The 17,392-nt window shown below is 36.5% G+C and overlaps 3 protein-coding genes across 3 annotated transcripts; 2 read left to right on the forward strand and 1 right to left on the reverse strand.

Moving 5' to 3' along the window:
• The first annotated feature begins 2,993 nt into the window (after positions 1-2,993).
• Positions 2,994-9,340, forward strand: LOC114519139 (glutamate--cysteine ligase regulatory subunit-like). Its single transcript, XM_028539212.1, has 10 exons — positions 2,994-3,363; positions 5,610-5,675; positions 5,934-6,012; positions 6,128-6,184; positions 6,312-6,415; positions 6,854-6,949; positions 7,052-7,105; positions 7,195-7,255; positions 8,283-8,421; positions 8,508-9,340. The coding sequence occupies exons 1-10, from the start codon at positions 3,070-3,072 to the stop codon at positions 8,536-8,538; spliced, it is 981 nt and encodes a 326-aa protein (XP_028395013.1). The 5' UTR covers positions 2,994-3,069; the 3' UTR covers positions 8,539-9,340.
• Positions 9,341-10,249: 909 nt separating this feature from the next.
• Positions 10,250-14,917, forward strand: LOC114518957 (glycosaminoglycan xylosylkinase-like). Its single transcript, XM_028539008.1, has 9 exons — positions 10,250-10,877; positions 11,542-11,628; positions 11,702-11,811; positions 11,992-12,163; positions 12,360-12,472; positions 12,637-12,718; positions 12,795-12,854; positions 13,152-13,378; positions 14,839-14,917. The coding sequence occupies exons 1-8, from the start codon at positions 10,339-10,341 to the stop codon at positions 13,375-13,377; spliced, it is 1,389 nt and encodes a 462-aa protein (XP_028394809.1). The 5' UTR covers positions 10,250-10,338; the 3' UTR covers position 13,378; positions 14,839-14,917.
• Positions 14,170-17,355, reverse strand: LOC114518958 (tumor necrosis factor receptor superfamily member 16-like). Its single transcript, XM_028539009.1, has 4 exons — positions 17,226-17,355; positions 15,499-15,815; positions 14,871-15,244; positions 14,170-14,723 (listed from the first exon to the last, which is right to left on the reverse strand). Exons 1-4 carry the CDS (start codon positions 17,259-17,261, stop codon positions 14,641-14,643), a joined length of 810 nt encoding a protein of 269 aa, XP_028394810.1. The 5' UTR covers positions 17,262-17,355; the 3' UTR covers positions 14,170-14,640.
• Positions 17,356-17,392: the final 37 nt, after the last annotated feature.

The raw sequence follows: 17,392 nt of genomic DNA on the forward strand, positions 1-17,392 counted from the left end.
GTCTTTTGTCAATGAGCCTGAATATTCTCTAAACTGGCTTTTGCTCTGTCCTTCAGTTCTTTCAGTGTGTGTTCAATTTTTGCAGAACGTTGATGCATCTCTTTGAACTCGCGAAGATTATCACTCAAGCGCCCAGTGAGATCTTTTACTTGTTTTTGAAAAAGTTTATCGTTCGCTTCCCGGCTTGCTTCATCATCTAAGCTTTCTCGATCTTTTCCTCCGGCACAAATCCAAGTTCCCTTTCTCTGTTTGTTATTTAACTCCAAGAAATTTGGCGGCTTCCTTTCAATAATATCGTTGCCATATTCCTGCCACTTTAGTAAAGCATCTTCGAATCGCCTGTTTCGCTTAGTACGGTTTATTGGGCACGACGTGGCAGGATTTAGACTAGTTTTCCTGTTTGCCCCCAATTGATCTGGCAAGTTTTTGACGTCCAGTGATCGAAAGACTTTCGCGTTATCAGCAACGCTTTCTGTTGTGACATTCTGTGGAATTTGCAACGTCTCGTTCGCGTAGTTTCGGAGCATCTAGGCTATGGCTTTTCACACAATGAAATGGTGAGTAAATCTTTTGAACGTAAAAGACAAACAAATCTTTTGAAATTACAATATTTAACAACTAACAAGTGGTGCTGGTCAAGAAGTAATATGATCGTTTGTTGTACACTCATTATTTCTGATTTTCACGTTTTAAAATGCAAATCATGTGACAAATTAAGCCGTCATTACGCATTTCACAAAAGGGTTGATTATCACTATTTGCCCTCAATTTGTTTTCTCAAAGGAATGGTTAATGACTGGTAGACTTTGCCGTGTGAATATAAAGCGTAAGAGAAGACGACATAACTGAAGTAGTTATGACAGCATATTCTTTGGTCCACTTTGCAGTTTGCGTAGTTTCCATGCAATCAGATGATTGGCAGTTAAGATGGCGGATTCCACTTTTGTGATTTGTGATGCGTCGTATCAAGCGAGTTTAAGATGCGAGAAATCTACGACGCGGACGTGCGTGATAAAAAAACTGCTGCTATTGTTAGGAAACCAGTATTAATTTCTTTTACATACGACTCTGACTTTCTTTATCAACTGAAGAGTCTGTAATTTCCATCCTTGTCTGGGCAGGGAAACTGTGGAAATTAGAGCCGTATTACTTCACGTCCGCGTCGTAGATTTGGTGAATCTTAAACTCATTAATGCCATTATCCAGCGACGGTCTAGAAATTCGCTGCTTAATTCCTGCTCGCTCAATGCTTTTATATCTCATTCGAGGCAGCGAGGCTTTTTCATCAGTGTTCTTTGCCAGTTTTCATCAGTTTACTTGCCAGACCAGAATGCCAGTTCATTTTCCAGGTTCAATAACGCTAATCGAGGCTACTTGGCGCTCTCCTTTATACGGTAAAAACAGCCAGACCGGACTTTTCACACGTGAATTTTCTTGTTTTTATGTATGTTGATATGTTTACGCTTATTTAATCGTGTGAATCAGGTTTGAGTTAGACAACAGGGGGCTTAGCTAGTTTTCAAAAATTTCTTTCAAAATGGAACCTTTTTGTAGGTTAGATCATATTGTTTTAAACGTTCCAATATAACCAGGGAGCAGCGTGGCAGCGTCTTCAAACAACTTAGCAGCAAATGTGGTATAACAACTGCCTAAAATAGACAAAACACTTTTCGACGTTTCAACCTGAGGGCCTTCGTCAGGAGAGTTAGTATGACTAAAGGCTAGTTTCCACTCAGGAAAATTCACCTTTGGATCGGAATGGACAGGAAAATTTCCTTTGTCGGTGAGATCTCAGGCGGCGTTTATACAAAGGAAACTTTCCTGTCCTGTCCCATCCAAAGGAGAATTTTCCTGGAAACTAGCCTTAACTCTCCTGACGAAGGCCCTCAGGTCGAAACGTCGAGAAGTGTTTTGTCTATTTTAGGCAGTTGTTATACCACATTTGATGCTAAACCAAGCTTCTTTGTTCTCGTTGTTCTTATGTTTGTTCTCGTCCCAGTAGTTCAGTTTTTGTCCAGGCGAAGGTGTGAAAGTTGTCGTATATGTGTGTACTGTGGGTAGAGATTTAAGGTCTTGTCGTTTTATAACGTTCTTGTTTTCAGTTATTCGGGTTTCGATTTTCTTCGAGGTTTGACCTATGTATTGTTGTGGACAGTCTTTGCAAGGAATTAGGTAGATGGACTAGATGGCATTTCATGTTTCCGGCAGCGGTTGTCGTTTTGTCTTGTGTCAGTTTGTAAAATATGACCTAAGTTTGTGTGCTGGTTTATGTGCTACGTCAATATTAAAAGAGCGAAGTAGTCTGGCAGTCCTTTCAGTTTCTGATGTGCTCTGAATGTATGGTAAGGTAATTGTTATATTTGATACTTCAGGTTCTCTTTGTGATTCATTAATTTCATTAGTTTGTTTGCTGCTCAGTTTCGTTGCTACTTTGTTAATGAATGTCTCAAAAAAAGCGGACGCTGTTGCCTGTTGAAATCAATTATTGTTTGAACTTTGACTGAATGGCCTGAACCCAATAAACCGATTGTTTCAGTGCTTCGCACTGCAGTTGGACTTTGAGTCAGCGAAGAAATCAAAAACTCGTTCTTCTGTGGTCAGTTGAACCATTTTCTCCCAAACTGGCCATATGATTAATTTGCACTTTTATCATTTTCGCAAGGTTATTTTTCTTATTACTCACGAAGTTATTTTTTTTTATTATTCACGAAGCTACTTTATTCTTTAAATTCTCAAAGGCCTTAATCGTTATTCGTGTGCTTTACACATGAATTTCAACGCTTTAATGAGTCGTTTTACGCTCTGGAGAACACTCTGGAGACTTAAACCATTCAAATTCTAACAATAGGTGAATAAATTCAATAGCGTACGGGTTTTTTTAGACACTCTGTATGTGTATATCTACTCTTTGATACTATTTTAAAAAAGTTGTAAAATGGCAGTTACTGTATCGGAATTATAATTTAGCCAATCCACGTCTTGAACTTACGCATGTGCCTACCTTACAAAAAGCAATTGCCAAAGCAGCGCGGGTATATTTGTGGTATTTGCCATTTCCATGATCACTGCATGACGTCATTCAAAGTACAACAAGGCGAACTTCCAACTTCAGTACTGAATTTCAATACTGTCATTACTGTGAGCTTTAATAGCTCCACGAAGAACGCCCAAAGAAATAAATTCTTAAACTCTGAAGCAATGAATGGCTGCCAGAATGGGAATTGCCATGAAACCAAAAGCAGTGACGATCACTGCGTAAGAGGAAAGATCTTCCAGACCGCTCAACAGATATATGTACACACAGGCAACCTGACAAATTGGAGCCGAAGCAATTCTAAAGTGGTGAAAAGCACGACAGAAGAGGTTTGTTATTAATGTGAAAGAAAGTATGAGCTGCTATTTATCTTCTTCTAGCTTAAAAGCACTCTTTTGTTGAATATTTGTTGGAGGTTTAGTAAAATAAGAGCAAAATTTGTTTGAGCTTTTAATACGTCAGATTTGTCACGTTAGGATATGAAAGTCTGTATTTATTTATTTATCGACATAAGCGACATTGTACATTAAAATTGAAAGAATTCGACATAAAATCCTAGCTATGCAGTGTAAAACTAATGAAGTGCATGTAAAAATATGATCATTCGCCTTTATACAATACACACTGTATTTTTGGCACAGTACTGCAGTAATCGCCTTTACATTTATAATTTGCCAGATAATTCAGCTTTCAGTGCAATTTATGGCTTGTTATTCAAAAGAATTGGCAAATACTTAGGGTGTGTTCTGTTGGCTTGTTGATTTCCTGGTGGCTTCTTAACCAGGTGGCTGTTGTGATGTGTATACAAATTCACAAAATTCATGTAACGGTATCGATCGTTTTGTTTTGTGCTGTACATTATCTTCTTAGGTATATCTGCTTTTGCACATCAGAGGCATGTATATCAATGTACCCTAAATTGAAATAGGTATAGTAAGAATTTTATGGGTGTTGCCGGTTGCGCTAAATTCTTATATTTTTCATCGTTATATAAGTTTTCAAGCTAATAATTATTCAAAGACCTGTTGCAGATGCTCAGTGTAATTTGCATCTCTAGGTTAGCCTTTCTTGATTATATTATAACACTGATAATATCATAACACAGAGTCCAGCACAACACCGCAGAAATTGGTGTTTTCACCAATTTCCGCAGTGTCATCCAGCACTCATACAAAACCATTTCATTTAGTGTGTTCCATTTAATTTAAATCATCTCCATGACCATGCTATTTATATATTATCAAAACATCCAGCCCCTTGCATAAGGTTGGCCTAAGTACAAAGATATGAGCCGATCCATTAGGGGGCCGAGTAAGGATTAATAATACAGGTTGACAAAAATAACAATATTGTTGGTACAGTACTTCCTCGTTGTAAAAATTCAAGAAACAGACTAGAGATGTAAACAGTATAGACAGCAAGAGTAATATGAACTGTTTAAAATGAATGTGCTCTACACTTTTTAGGCTTTTGTTAATAATCCTATTCATCATAGCATTTAGCAGTTTCAATTTATGACTCAGCATGACTTGTATAATATATTTTAGCATTGTCAGGATCTTCTAAAGTAGAATGACTCAGCAGCAATGACTTAGTCATCGTTCAGTAATTTCAGTAATTGCTTTTCCTTCAGTAGAATAGATAGTGGGTATGTTAGATATTATTATGACTCTGAGGACTGCATTAATTTCCATCAAGATACATTCAAGTTCTAAAACTAGAGATATTATACTGATATTCAAGTTCAAATGAACCAAGTAGAATTATGACTACAGTAATAATCTGTCCTAATGCAAGTCTCAATATGTTTATATGCATGTGACTACAGCTGGAACTCACTAGGGTTATGCCCTCAATATCAACCAGGTAATATGTATAGAAAGTGTGTATTACCTGACTGCAGTTTACTTCAAGTATCCATGCATAAGTTGCAGGTAATTGCAAAACTGTGCAACAAATTTCTTACTTCATAATTTGTTGTACCTGAATAGTTATAAAGATGTAAAACACATACAGTATATAATATGTCTGTTACAGCAGCCTTTTTCATTGTAACTTATCCTGCATTTTATGTTATTGCAGTTGAGAACCTTGGAACTTACTGATTTTCCTAAAATTGTGAATGAAGTTGAGAGCAGTGTAATAGCAGAGCATTTCTAGCAATTGATTATTTGTTTAAAATAAAAATTATTTAATGCTGGTCTAAGTGCAAAAGAACGCCAGCAATTTTGAACAAAATATCTTTGTTCGTTATTTTGGCACCAATTGACATTAATGATTTCCTGAAATGTTAATTTCATGAACACGCCCGTATGGTATGTTCATTCAATGTCATCCAACGTCTGTTAACTAGCTGTCAATCCTCCTTGGTCTAGCCACCCATTTGTGGATGTGTCACATGTATAATGTTGGTACCACTACTATATGGTAGTATGACAGCTGCCCCAGCGGCCCTCTGTAAAATACGGCCCTCTGTCGACGCTTTGACGCTAGATATGGCGCTTCGTTGTGCTTCGTAGAATGAAATAAACACTATGTCTACGGATAAAATATAATTTGATGCAATTGAATTTAGATATGTGAAAGACTGGTTTCAACTGTGAACTCTTGTACGACGGACAATGATAAGAAATATAAAGAGGTAGGTTTATATAATGTCGAGACGATAATGATATCAGTTGCTTGTTTTCATCCCACTTGATTTAGCAATATATTGGCAGGTTCATATGAGTGGATTAAAAATATATACAATTTGTAAGACCTGCAAAAAGATTATCAAAAAATGCAACACAAATAAAAAGTCCAGTTTCCAGCCTCTTACCTAGGTTCCTCACCGCTTTATCATTACCTTTACTTGTGTACGACTACTTATTTGATTGCTTTTTTATTATTTTCTCAGCGAGAATGTGTTCGTTTCGCGAATGCGTCATTGGTGGAGAAAGTAAAAAGGGAAGAACGCGACACTTTAAGAGTTTCAGGTTTGACATAGTTTTGAAGTATTTCCAAATTTATCGCCCATAAAAATATATACAGTATGATGTACATTTTCAGCGTATTTTGCTGAATTTTTCCGGCCTTTTCGTTTTATTATAGTAAAACTTTTCATTAATGAGGAAAAACCACATAACATTCAAGAGGCGATATTCCGCGGTAAGAAAGAGCGAACTGTTTACTATTTACATGATTTACTTGCATCGCCAAACCTTTTAAGCAATTTAGTACTAGTAGTGTGAATTTTTAAACATACGGATCTGCTGTTAAATTCGAAACCTTTTAGATTTGACTGAACTTGGTGTTGACTTTATTGATGTCGTGGTTCTTTCAATCCCGCCATTTCTAAATGCGGATACGCAGTTTTCAGTTATCAAACCAATGTGGAAGGTATTATTGTCATATTTTTTTACTACTTACGACGCGAGGGCTTTTATGTAAGAATTTTGAATAATAACTGATTATTGGCCGAGCGTGAGGTCTGTACTGTAAAATATCATACCGGGGCTTGAAGGGGCAAGGCCCATGCAAAAAACCTCGGTCTGATAGTTTACAGTACAGACCAAACCAGCGAGGTCAATAAATCTGTTTATTACATGGCTGAACTGTATGAAATATGGGATACTGGTCCAGATACAGAATATTCGGACCATGCACGGTCCGGATATGAGTTATACGGAACGCTCGTCAACCAATCAGAATAGAGGATTTTGAAAAGCCATATAATAATTCTTTTTATTTGAATTTCACAAAAAAACAGTTATGTCACTTCATGTTATGTCCCAGTTTGATAATCTGATTGTCACACATGTATTTTTATTGTACCAGGAACTAGAGAAACTTGTAGAGCAGTCATATGTCGGAGATATTGCTGTATGTGACTTCAGCATGGTGGCATTAAAACAATTATGCGAATTTGCAAAGGTAGGTCTTTATAAAGAGTAATCTTTGAGTTCTTTTGGCTGTAAATAGATTCGTCCAGTTTTGTTTTTTATGAAAGAAAAACGCTGCTTATTTTTCTTTCAGATCAAGCCTTCATACGACCAGGTCAATTTAGCGTCTTGCTGTGTGATGCCACAGGTTAAATAGAAGATACTCCTTGTCATTGTCATTGTATCGTTAACTGTACCATTCTATTTCTCACCATTTGCCTCTCTGATATTTTGAAGGACTTGGTTGTGTATGCCAAAGAGACTGGAATCAATCTTCTTACTCATGCTGATCCAAAAGGTGCGTTTTTTTCGCATTTTTTGCGCAGTCAGCATGCAGGCTCTGAAAAGGAACATTTACTTTGATAGTACTTAGCACGCTCGCGTATTGTGGAACCAAATATCAGGAAAAATCTGTCATTATTTCTTCAGTTTCTCAACAGGATTAAAAATTATAGACTTCTTTTGATAAACAAAGTCAGAGCCGTATTGAAAGCAGCATTTAAAACCGATTAAAACTAGGTTCTTAACACTAAAGTGGTTGTTTTCATGTCACGTCCGCGTCGTAGATTAACTCTGCAGTGAGTTCTCTTAATGCTGTTTAAAGGCTATATCTCTGCCGCAGCATGATTCGATAGTTAAGTCGCTTATATCTATATACGTGCCTACGTATAAGACTACGTGCGTGCTAGAAGTACTGTTGTGATGTACCTAGATTGTTCGTATGAGGTTAAAGGCTGCTTTCCACTTACGCGTTTTTTATACGCACGTACACGTACGGAAAATTTTAAATGCTTTTAAATTTTTATTATTTAACATCTAGGACAACTAATGCATACTAAAATATGCAGAAAACTAAGTTCCTTCGATTTATTCACTTGGTTTTTTCAAAGGTAGCATGTACAAGGATTTAGACTTTTACGTGCGTGTACGTGCGTATGAAAAACGCGTAAGTGGAAAACAGCCTTAACTTGCCCATTGCAATACTACGTCATTTCTACAGGCATGCAAGCATGCATTTTATTGTGATTTTTATCAGTAATCAAATCTGTTTGTCAGCCGCCCATCGGGATCCTCTATGCACAATTTGCAGGGCCCCATTGAAAAACACCTCAGTGATATGGACTCCCTGTTGAAATATAATTATTATTATTATTTTGAAAATTAGAACCTGTATTTTGAGACGGTTGTCTAAGTTTTACAGTACCCGCGTCATTCTATAACAGCTAACTTAATTCGATAAAGGAGTTCTGATATAACATGATATTACATAAGTTTTTATTATTATTCTAAAAATATTTACGCTGTCGAAATATTTGTTCAATTAGATATTCTTCCATCCGAAAAATTGCTTCAAACCATCAACAAAGCCTACGAATATCCAGAAGAGGTACGTGGTTGGCGATATTCGTGGGTGACCTGTTACTCAGTCATCATCAAATGTCGCGCTGTGCTGCAGAACAAGGGGTGAGTAACTTGCACGCTAGTTTGCATTTCCGATTCTTTCTTCCATATCTTCCAACGTTTTTAAGAAATTTACGTTCTTATTTCAGGTACATTGTGAATCTTGTCCGGGAAGTGTAATTATGTATTAAGTTAAAAAAGGGCCGTATATATCCGTGGTTTTAGATAAAATACATTTTTCAGTTATTCTTCGTTTCAGCTGTCGTGCAGTTCTCGTCTGGAAGGATTGCACGACAACAGCACGATAGCAGAAACATAGAATTAAAATTTTATTACAAGTAATCCACCTGAAAAATATTATTGATAAACGTAGACGTTTCAAGCTAGTAACTTTCATTTCCGACACCTCGTTTTTTTGTCGTATTTTTTAGGTTGACAATATAATTTAAGTATATTTATCTCATACAAGTACAGTATAGTGCAGTACAGTACAATACAGTGAAAAATATTATGTCACCCTTTTTATTAGCATGCAATAAGCGCGGAATAACCAGCGATTACATGTAATTTTTCCTTTAATTTGTTCTATTTTGAGGTAAATATAATAGAAGGGTGAAATAATATACACTGAAGAGAACATTGTGACTAACTTAACAAACAAGACTATATAGTATTACAAAGTAGGGGGTTGTTTGCTATTAATAGCTATTTAGGTTCAGTATAATGTCTTAATTTATGTTGTTCGATATATATCATGTTTTACAAATAATGTATATTAATCATTAATGTTGAATTAAGAAATTGTAGGTAAGTCTTGAGTCTCTTTAACATGGCATCTAGTAAAAATTGTGCAGCGTATTGAAAATACCTGAATGCGTAGTTACATAACCGACCATCTCCCAACCTCGTAGGCAGGGTAAAGACCCTGGGTACGAGGTTGACCATCTCTCAAATTTTTTTATTGGCGTCAAAAACGAACGATCTACGGTTTGTTCTGCGCACATCAACATCAATTATTACTTAGTTTTGAAAGGTCGTTGATTGCATTTTTCTCTTTGGCATATATTTACCTGGCACAGACAGATTGTGCTAGTAAATCGTGAAAAAGTTGCTCCAAAGGCCAGGGGCCGGTGGTATAAAACTATTTAACTACATTTGGCGTAGTTGAATCCTAGTTAACTCAGAAATACATCACTCTGATTGGCCAATTCTGTCCTTAACAGTTAAAACTTAAAAGTTGACTTGTCTTTTATACAATTGGCCCCAGGGGCGTTACTCATCCAGTACCCGTTCTCCAAGGACGCCGTAGAAATTGGTGTTTTAGACGTTTCAACACGAAAATCTAATCGCTGGTTCACAACTGTGCATTTCTCTACCGCTATCAAAGAGAAACCTTTTGAATATGTTAAAAAAGTTCAATTTTTCTTCTCAATACGCATTCTGCAATCTTTTGACAGCTCATCATACACATCTGACCGCTGGGAAATGGCCATTTTGAGCCTTAAAGTATACACAAGGTTATTAATTTAGATGATTCGTTTTTACCGTGTGCAAGCTTCAAATCTTTTGTGCAAGACATATTTTCTTGAATATTTATAAATCTTTTTTCTCACCAAGTTTGAAGTCTAAGTATTGAGAATTGCGGCTAAGTCTATACCAATTTCCGCGGTGTCTTCTCCAAGTTTCAGGCGATGTATTATTGCATTACAGTAGTGCAAAATTAGATGTACTAATGTACTATTCTATTTTGTGTGTTCGGTGATTGGGGCCTCAAAACTATTGGAGAAATATTCCCCTGTTTCAGATGTGCTCTAGAAATACAGGTTACAGGCCAGTTACAGGCTATATTACACCACAGTTATTATAAGTAGCTCAGTGGTCTGAAGTGAAATCCAATATGGCTGCCAATCCAGGATTTAGTTGCTGGAAGAATTTTATAATAAAGCGATATTTTAATGGACCCTTTCATTTGTAATCGTTATGATGAAATTCAAGCAGCGTGTTATTATCATTTCCCTTTTCATACTTATTGTATTTCTCTACCTGTGGGTAAAAATAAAGCCAAGAAGCAACCGTGAAAATCCAGTTGTGCAAGTATCAAATGAGGAGAACTTGTTACGAGCTCTATTACTTGATGGAGCGTATGATTTTAATAATTTAGACCATAAACATACAGGAACATCCATACATAAGAGAACTACCGAACCTGAAGCTAAATCTGATATAAACACGGAGAAAATTTCAGCAACTGGCGTTACAATTGCAGCCACCAGTAATTTAAAAACAAAGGCTTTAAAAAATGTGGTATTACACAAAACAGCTTGGAAATTATGGCAGGAAATGGTGAAAGTAAATGAAGTCACACAGCATGGAGAAGAAGGGACATTGAAAGTAAATAGAATTGTAAAGGCCTTACAGACTGCACCTATTATTCAGACAAGTGTTGGCTATAAAGGAACTCAGCTGAAAACTAGTATGTTTTTAAAAGGCAACCAGAGAACTGTTTTTAAGCCAAAAAGGTTTGTACTTGGAGGGTCTTTCCAAACCACAGATTGAATGTGGATCTTATACAACACAAGACAGCTCCTGGCTGGAAAGTGTGCAAATTGTGTGCACACAAGATTTAAAAAAATACTAATTAGTAAATATTTTAGGAAAGCAAAATTGCATGCCTGATATTTTAGTTATGTGATACATACCTTCCACACTGGAGGCAGCTTTTATCTTTCACTATAGTGAGATGTGATTGCAATTTTGATTTCTTAATTTAAATGGCATGATAGCCAGACAGGCCCCAAAAAGATATGATTATCTGACCAGGCACTCCATCAACACTAATTAAATAGTTAAGTCATTGTGTGTCTGTAATCAGTGGGTAATATGCTTGATGCTTGGTTAAACTAATAATTTTTTAGATGGTTCCTCATTAACTGGCAGTAATCTAACTGGCAGTACTGTTCAATTGATGAGTTAAATAATCTGCATGCATTCAGACTGAGAAAAATACTAAACTAGTGCAAATCTATGTGCATTACAAATTAACAAGGGGCAGTAATAGATAGTTCATCTAGCATTAGACAGAGTAATTAAAGTACTAATGCAGGACCCACTTTGGTGCATTGAGAGCTAAATTACAGCATAATCACTGATGCACTCTCATTTAGAAGCTTGTGCCTGTTTTAGATATGAAAGAGACTATATTATTGAAGGTGTACCCTACAGTGGTTTTGATCGACATAATGGAGAAATTGCAGCTTTCCATCTTGATAGGTAAAAACAAAACATCCTCAGCAGCATGTTTGAAAGAAAGGTTTATGTAAAATAGAGACATTTTTACTTGTAGGATACTTGGCTTTTACCGAGCACCAATTGTCACTGGTCGAATAGTCAATTTAAAGACTGAGGTCATGCCAAATATTCAAGCTGAATTAGCGAGAACTTTCTTTAAGGAAGGTTTGTCATTTTTTCATGAGAATTATATGGTGCATAGTCAACACTGTTTGTTAAGGACACTTTGAAATATACAGGTTTTACATGGTTTTCTCTCTGTAAAACCTTTCAAGTTGACTTTGACTAAAAAAGGAAATTGGAGGGCTTTAGAGATTCGTGAACTAGCCATACTTCATTTTATAGGAAACAATACATGCTTTTATGGAATATGTTATTACTGCAAAAAGCGTGAGGCAGCTTGTGCCAATGGTGATGTGATGGAAGGGTCAGTTACAATATGGCTGCCTGAAGGATGGAGTTTACGGAACTGGAGACATCCATGGCAGAGAACTTATAGGGAAGACAGAAAGGCAAGGTGGGGCACGTCAAAAAGACATATGTGGAAACAACACAATAGCTGAATAGCAACTGGCAATATCTTTTCTCTCTACTAAACACTTGGCCTTTCAATTTATACCCATTGTACATTGACCTTAGCTTGTATATACATTCTTGGGCTTACAGTTTTAGTTTATACAACTGCATTACATTAAACATGGTGTATTTTGTAGATGGGAAATTGATCAAAGTTACTGTACTAGAACTGTGATGAGAACACCGCCATATAACAGGGGTCCAAGACTAATGTTTATCATAGATACTGCAATTTTTGACTTCTTCATTGGTAGGTATATAGATAGAGTGCCAGACAAGGCTTTATTCAATAAAATTTGAAGTACTATAAATAAAGAAATTAACTGCATGTGGTGTGGTGAAAGCTAGTGTGTCAATATTAAAACACAAATTCTGACCTTAGAAAAAAGCTTCAATTATATTTTATTATTTCAGGAAATGCTGACAGACATCATTATGAGACTTTAGTGAAAGGAGGTGATGATGCAATGGTCTTGCATTTAGACAATGGAAAGAGGTAGAATATAAGTCATTATTTAAATCAGACTTTCCTCACAAGAATATCTCACATATAATAATTTTCTTCAACTCAGTTTTGGGAACCCAGACTGGGATGAGTTATCAATTTTGGCACCTCTTTATCAATGTTGCAGGTATGTCATATTATATTGTGTAATTGGTACCATATTAGCTCAGGATTGTTAAAAAATGTTAGGGAATACCCTCAATAAATCATGTGATTAAATTCTTTTGATATTATGTGTAAAAAAGGTGGAATTCTAGAAAGTAGCATAATTTGAAAGCCTGATATCCTGCTACATAAAGTATATTTGTTTGGCTTTCAACTCAATACAATTCATATATATAACTGCTTGCAGTGCTGAAAATGCCTCCATTTGTTTTGCAAGAAATGGAAGAGGGCGTTAATTTTATACCTCTTGTCTATTCAGAATTCTTCGTTCAACTTGGGAAAGGATAAAATCTCTCAGCAACCAAAATAACAAAAAACTCAGTGAAGTCCTGAAAGAATCCTTAAGCTCGGAACCTCTTTCCCCAGTACTTTCACAGAAACATTTAGACGCGATCGATAGAAGATTAAAAATGATCGTAAAATATGTGGAAGCATGTATTAAAATTCACGGCGAGAGTGTTGTCGTCGTAGCTGATCACAATTAAGGTAGGATTTTTCATTAATAATTGCCTATAAATACGTTTTTTAAACTCCCTTATTCAATCTGTACTAATGACTAATGTTATTTTGCCTAATGTTTAAAAGAGTACTTTTAAAATTAAAATCTAAAGAACTTAAAGAACCCAGCAACCTTAACGTTTAGCCCCAAAATCGTCCACTACTTCAAGTTCTTTAATTTCTAAAAAGAGTGATCTAGCCCCGCTTACACCCACATGTACCGATCTTAAGATTTCAAACGAGATTCTGGTTCTCAACCACGCTATGACAACTTCATATCGTTCATGATCTCTTTCTACTAATTTTTTGCCAAATGAGAAAGAAACTTGTGGCATTCAGGTGAGTCAGGTCCAATTCGACCATTGGTTCCGAAAACGAGTGGATTAGAAGAGCCCATTTCAACGTCTAAAACTCTCTGTTGGTATTTTCTCCTCTTTTCGTTCTCGTGTTCCTTGTAAATCCGTCCGCCTTCATGTCCAATCTTGCTTCAGCACTTATGATGCCCGACCTCAGGTTAAATCTCTCATTATCAAGGGGTTGAAGATGAGGCGTTCTTACACACTTTACCAAGTTGCGTTGTTAGCAAATGCGAAGTTCATCATGCATTTGCGCCAAGCGATCTTCATACGCACAATGGCTTGGTAAATCATTCAGAGTTAGATTGTATCTCATTCGTAACGAGTCTCTGAATTCTTACTTATAAAGAGCTAAACCTTGAACTTTGAGTGGTGTCGCATTTAGCCAGGAGCTCGCTCCTTGGCTCTTGATTGCTTTACCAAGAATAGTAGGTCTGGGGATAGTGTTGGCTGTGTTGCATCAATTTCCGTCTTGGTTGCTTGCTGTATTCTCTTCAGATCATCCAGAGAATGCTCCATCGGTTCCAGAACCTCACTTTCACATTTAATTGAACGTACACGTTGTTCGGTAAATAACTTTAATAAAAACGTTTTTATAAATTCTGTCGTACAATTACACGATCCAGACTGAGCGAACGCCAGTCAGCATATCATTTCACATAGAGCGGATACAATAATAAATATGTTCATTTCTATCGTCTATAAACCATGCTGCAATACTGTATACTCCAGTATTCTAGATTTGGTGTGATGACCGAGCCAGTACTGTGTCTTTTAAGCCTGTTGATCCTACTGTAATCCTTCCTTCCACTTATTTCTTATCTGCTCCCTATTAATGTCATAAAGTATGGCCTTTTCCAGTGACCGATGACTGGATTTCATATTTTACCAGCTTTAAACATTAGTGTTTTCAACTAAAGATTGCCCAAGTTCAACTTGGCTTGACATGTCCCCGTCATTATTGTATTCATATCGTTCTATATAAAAATAGCATGAACGTAATTAGAACTGTAATTTTAGCTGAAAACTAATTTTTAGCTTGTACAGTCTTCTGTCTATAAAGTTCTCATATTATGTTTTTCCTTATTCAAGTATTCGTGGTGTTGTTCATCACCGTCACTCACCCCCCTGAAGTTTCGACATCTCTGGCCTATTTTGCTTTGCATCGCAGTATATACGACGCGCAAGAAATATGACTACCAAACCGAATACCACTACGACGAGGATAACAATGATCCCACCAATTAAATAAGTTAAGGGTAATTTCGTTACTTTGCCTTGGGTCGTTGTGGATTTATACACCAATGTTGTGCGTTTATATATAAACGTATTAGCTAAAGTTGGTTTAAGCAGCCGGCAATCTCTCCCTGTGTCACGACAAGCTCTATCTTTGGTGGTGAATCCTTGTCTCAGGCATTGTAGTTCCACGTCATCTTCTTTTGTATCCTGGCAACAAGGTGAACATTTTTCACACGAGAATACAAAACTACGATAGTATCTATAAAAATAAATACTCTTTAGTTACGTACATCAGAGTAAAATTGGGTAAAATTGGCAGGTATAACTATATGTTGCTGTAGGTAACTAGGTATAACATTCATGAAAGATATAAAAGATTGTTATTTAAATTATTTCAACTTCAACTGTCTAGTTGGTCTATACGTAAAATCGTTTTATCTTTCATAAATGCGTTTTATCTTTCATCTATTGTCCGACAAGTCAAGCAAATATTCAATAAAAGAATAGGCTCACCCTGGTTTACATTTTCCACACTGCGTGTCTGATGATACGGTACACTTCTTAATCACCTCCTCATTATCCACACATATCCTGCATGGCCTGCACGAGGTGTGGTCATGTGTTTCTGAATACGATGCGCCTTGGTCACATTTCTTGCATCTGACTGTAGTGTTCTTGCTAAGAAACGAACCGCATTGTGGGACACTTCCTGTTCCTACTGGACATTCAACGCAGTCCAGACAATGTTCTGAACTATTTTTTATGATCGTGATTTGGTCCACACTACATTTTGTTCCTAATGACCAGTAAACATGATCCATGAAACAGAACTACAGTTGAGTAAAAAATTATCACTGAAAAACCTTGATGAACCAGGGGGAATCGTAATATAAATATAATAGCCCAGCAAAAAATAAGCAGAACAGCCATAACACAAAATTTTTCAATACAATTTAATATAGCTAACGATAAGGATTAATTGCATGTATAGAATTGATATATTTATCCATAATAATTGTTTTATAATAGCTTTATCAGGCATTGCGGGGTTTTTACGGCATATTTTTTGCAGGGCTGAAATATTTTTAGCAAATAAGGCCGAGGTCAAACATCGCACTTTTCATGCGCTGAGCATTAAAAACAATAGATAATGAGCTAGATTCTAATCTACTTCAACCACGTGTGCCCTGCATGACAGCCGACAGGCAGTAAGTATCTCAATAGGATCGAGTTTTATGATTGGCTTTTTGTAACAGTAGAAACAATTGAAAAATCGCTGATTTCTATAGTTCACTGTATTTTATTTATACCAAAAGCAGAGCTTGTTCGTAGAAGCAGGTAGCGAGTCTATGGTCCCATGGGCATGACAGGCAATAGTCGGTGCTGGTCTGGGAATGTCATATATTTCCGTTCGAAATTCCTTCGACACACTACACACAGTTGAATACTGCCAAACCTGCTTGAATTCTTGTAGATGGAATTCAATACGTTCGAAATATGAATCAAATGCCTGTGTTTAAATTCCAATGATAATTACTATTGACAGATGGCAACGGTATGAGTTCCAAAAACTTCGAGTCTTGCGGTAGACAGAATATTTAAAATTAAAAAAAACAATTAACCGCTCAGGTCCACAGTAATTCCTTAATTTACTTTCGTGTTCCACAGTGTCCACACACTGACAGTTAAATCGATCGTAATGTTACGGATTTCGTTTTTGCTGGTAGGAAAGGGTGGCGGTTAGGAACTGGGTTCCTAAAATATTACGTGCGTTTCGTGTGCGTTTCGTGCGCGTAACATGACGACAGCACCGTTAGATCACAGATGATTAGATCATCCGTGGTCATCCGTTTAGCTAACTAATTGATGGATTAATCTAAACTGTGTATGACCTCGATAATTACCTGGTAATTATGATGTAATGAGGTATGATGTATTTTTAGTAATACACCAAATTTAATCAATTTTATAGGGATATACAACACATACAAGCTGCAACCTAATATAGCTACAGTAGGGCCTCAGCTCGTATATGTTAAGTTAAATCAGTCCTGTGATTAAACTAGTACACGATTTTATATAGTCAACCAGAAATGTTGATGTTATGATGTAATGATCAACAGATTATTGTTGGCTGCTCTGGTTCAAGTTGTTTAGTAATCCATAGACCATACAGTGGAATGATTGATATAATTTTGGTTTCCCCATATTATCCTTACTATAAAAAGTACTTTACCTACCAAAATTAAACTTTCATATAAGCTCATTTTCAACATCCTTCCGCGACAGCAACGATTAACGACGTTAAGATGATGACTGGGCACATTTTCTACTGACTCAGCAGGGAAAACGCTCCATTGAACTCGTCGCATTCGGCTCGTGTTTCGCGCGCTTTTCTTAAACTCGC

Source organism: Dendronephthya gigantea, unplaced genomic scaffold, assembly GCF_004324835.1.
Source record: "Dendronephthya gigantea isolate DGI-Jeju-01 unplaced genomic scaffold, DenGig_1.0 000012F, whole genome shotgun sequence".
Lineage (NCBI taxonomy): Eukaryota > Metazoa > Cnidaria > Anthozoa > Malacalcyonacea > Nephtheidae > Dendronephthya > Dendronephthya gigantea.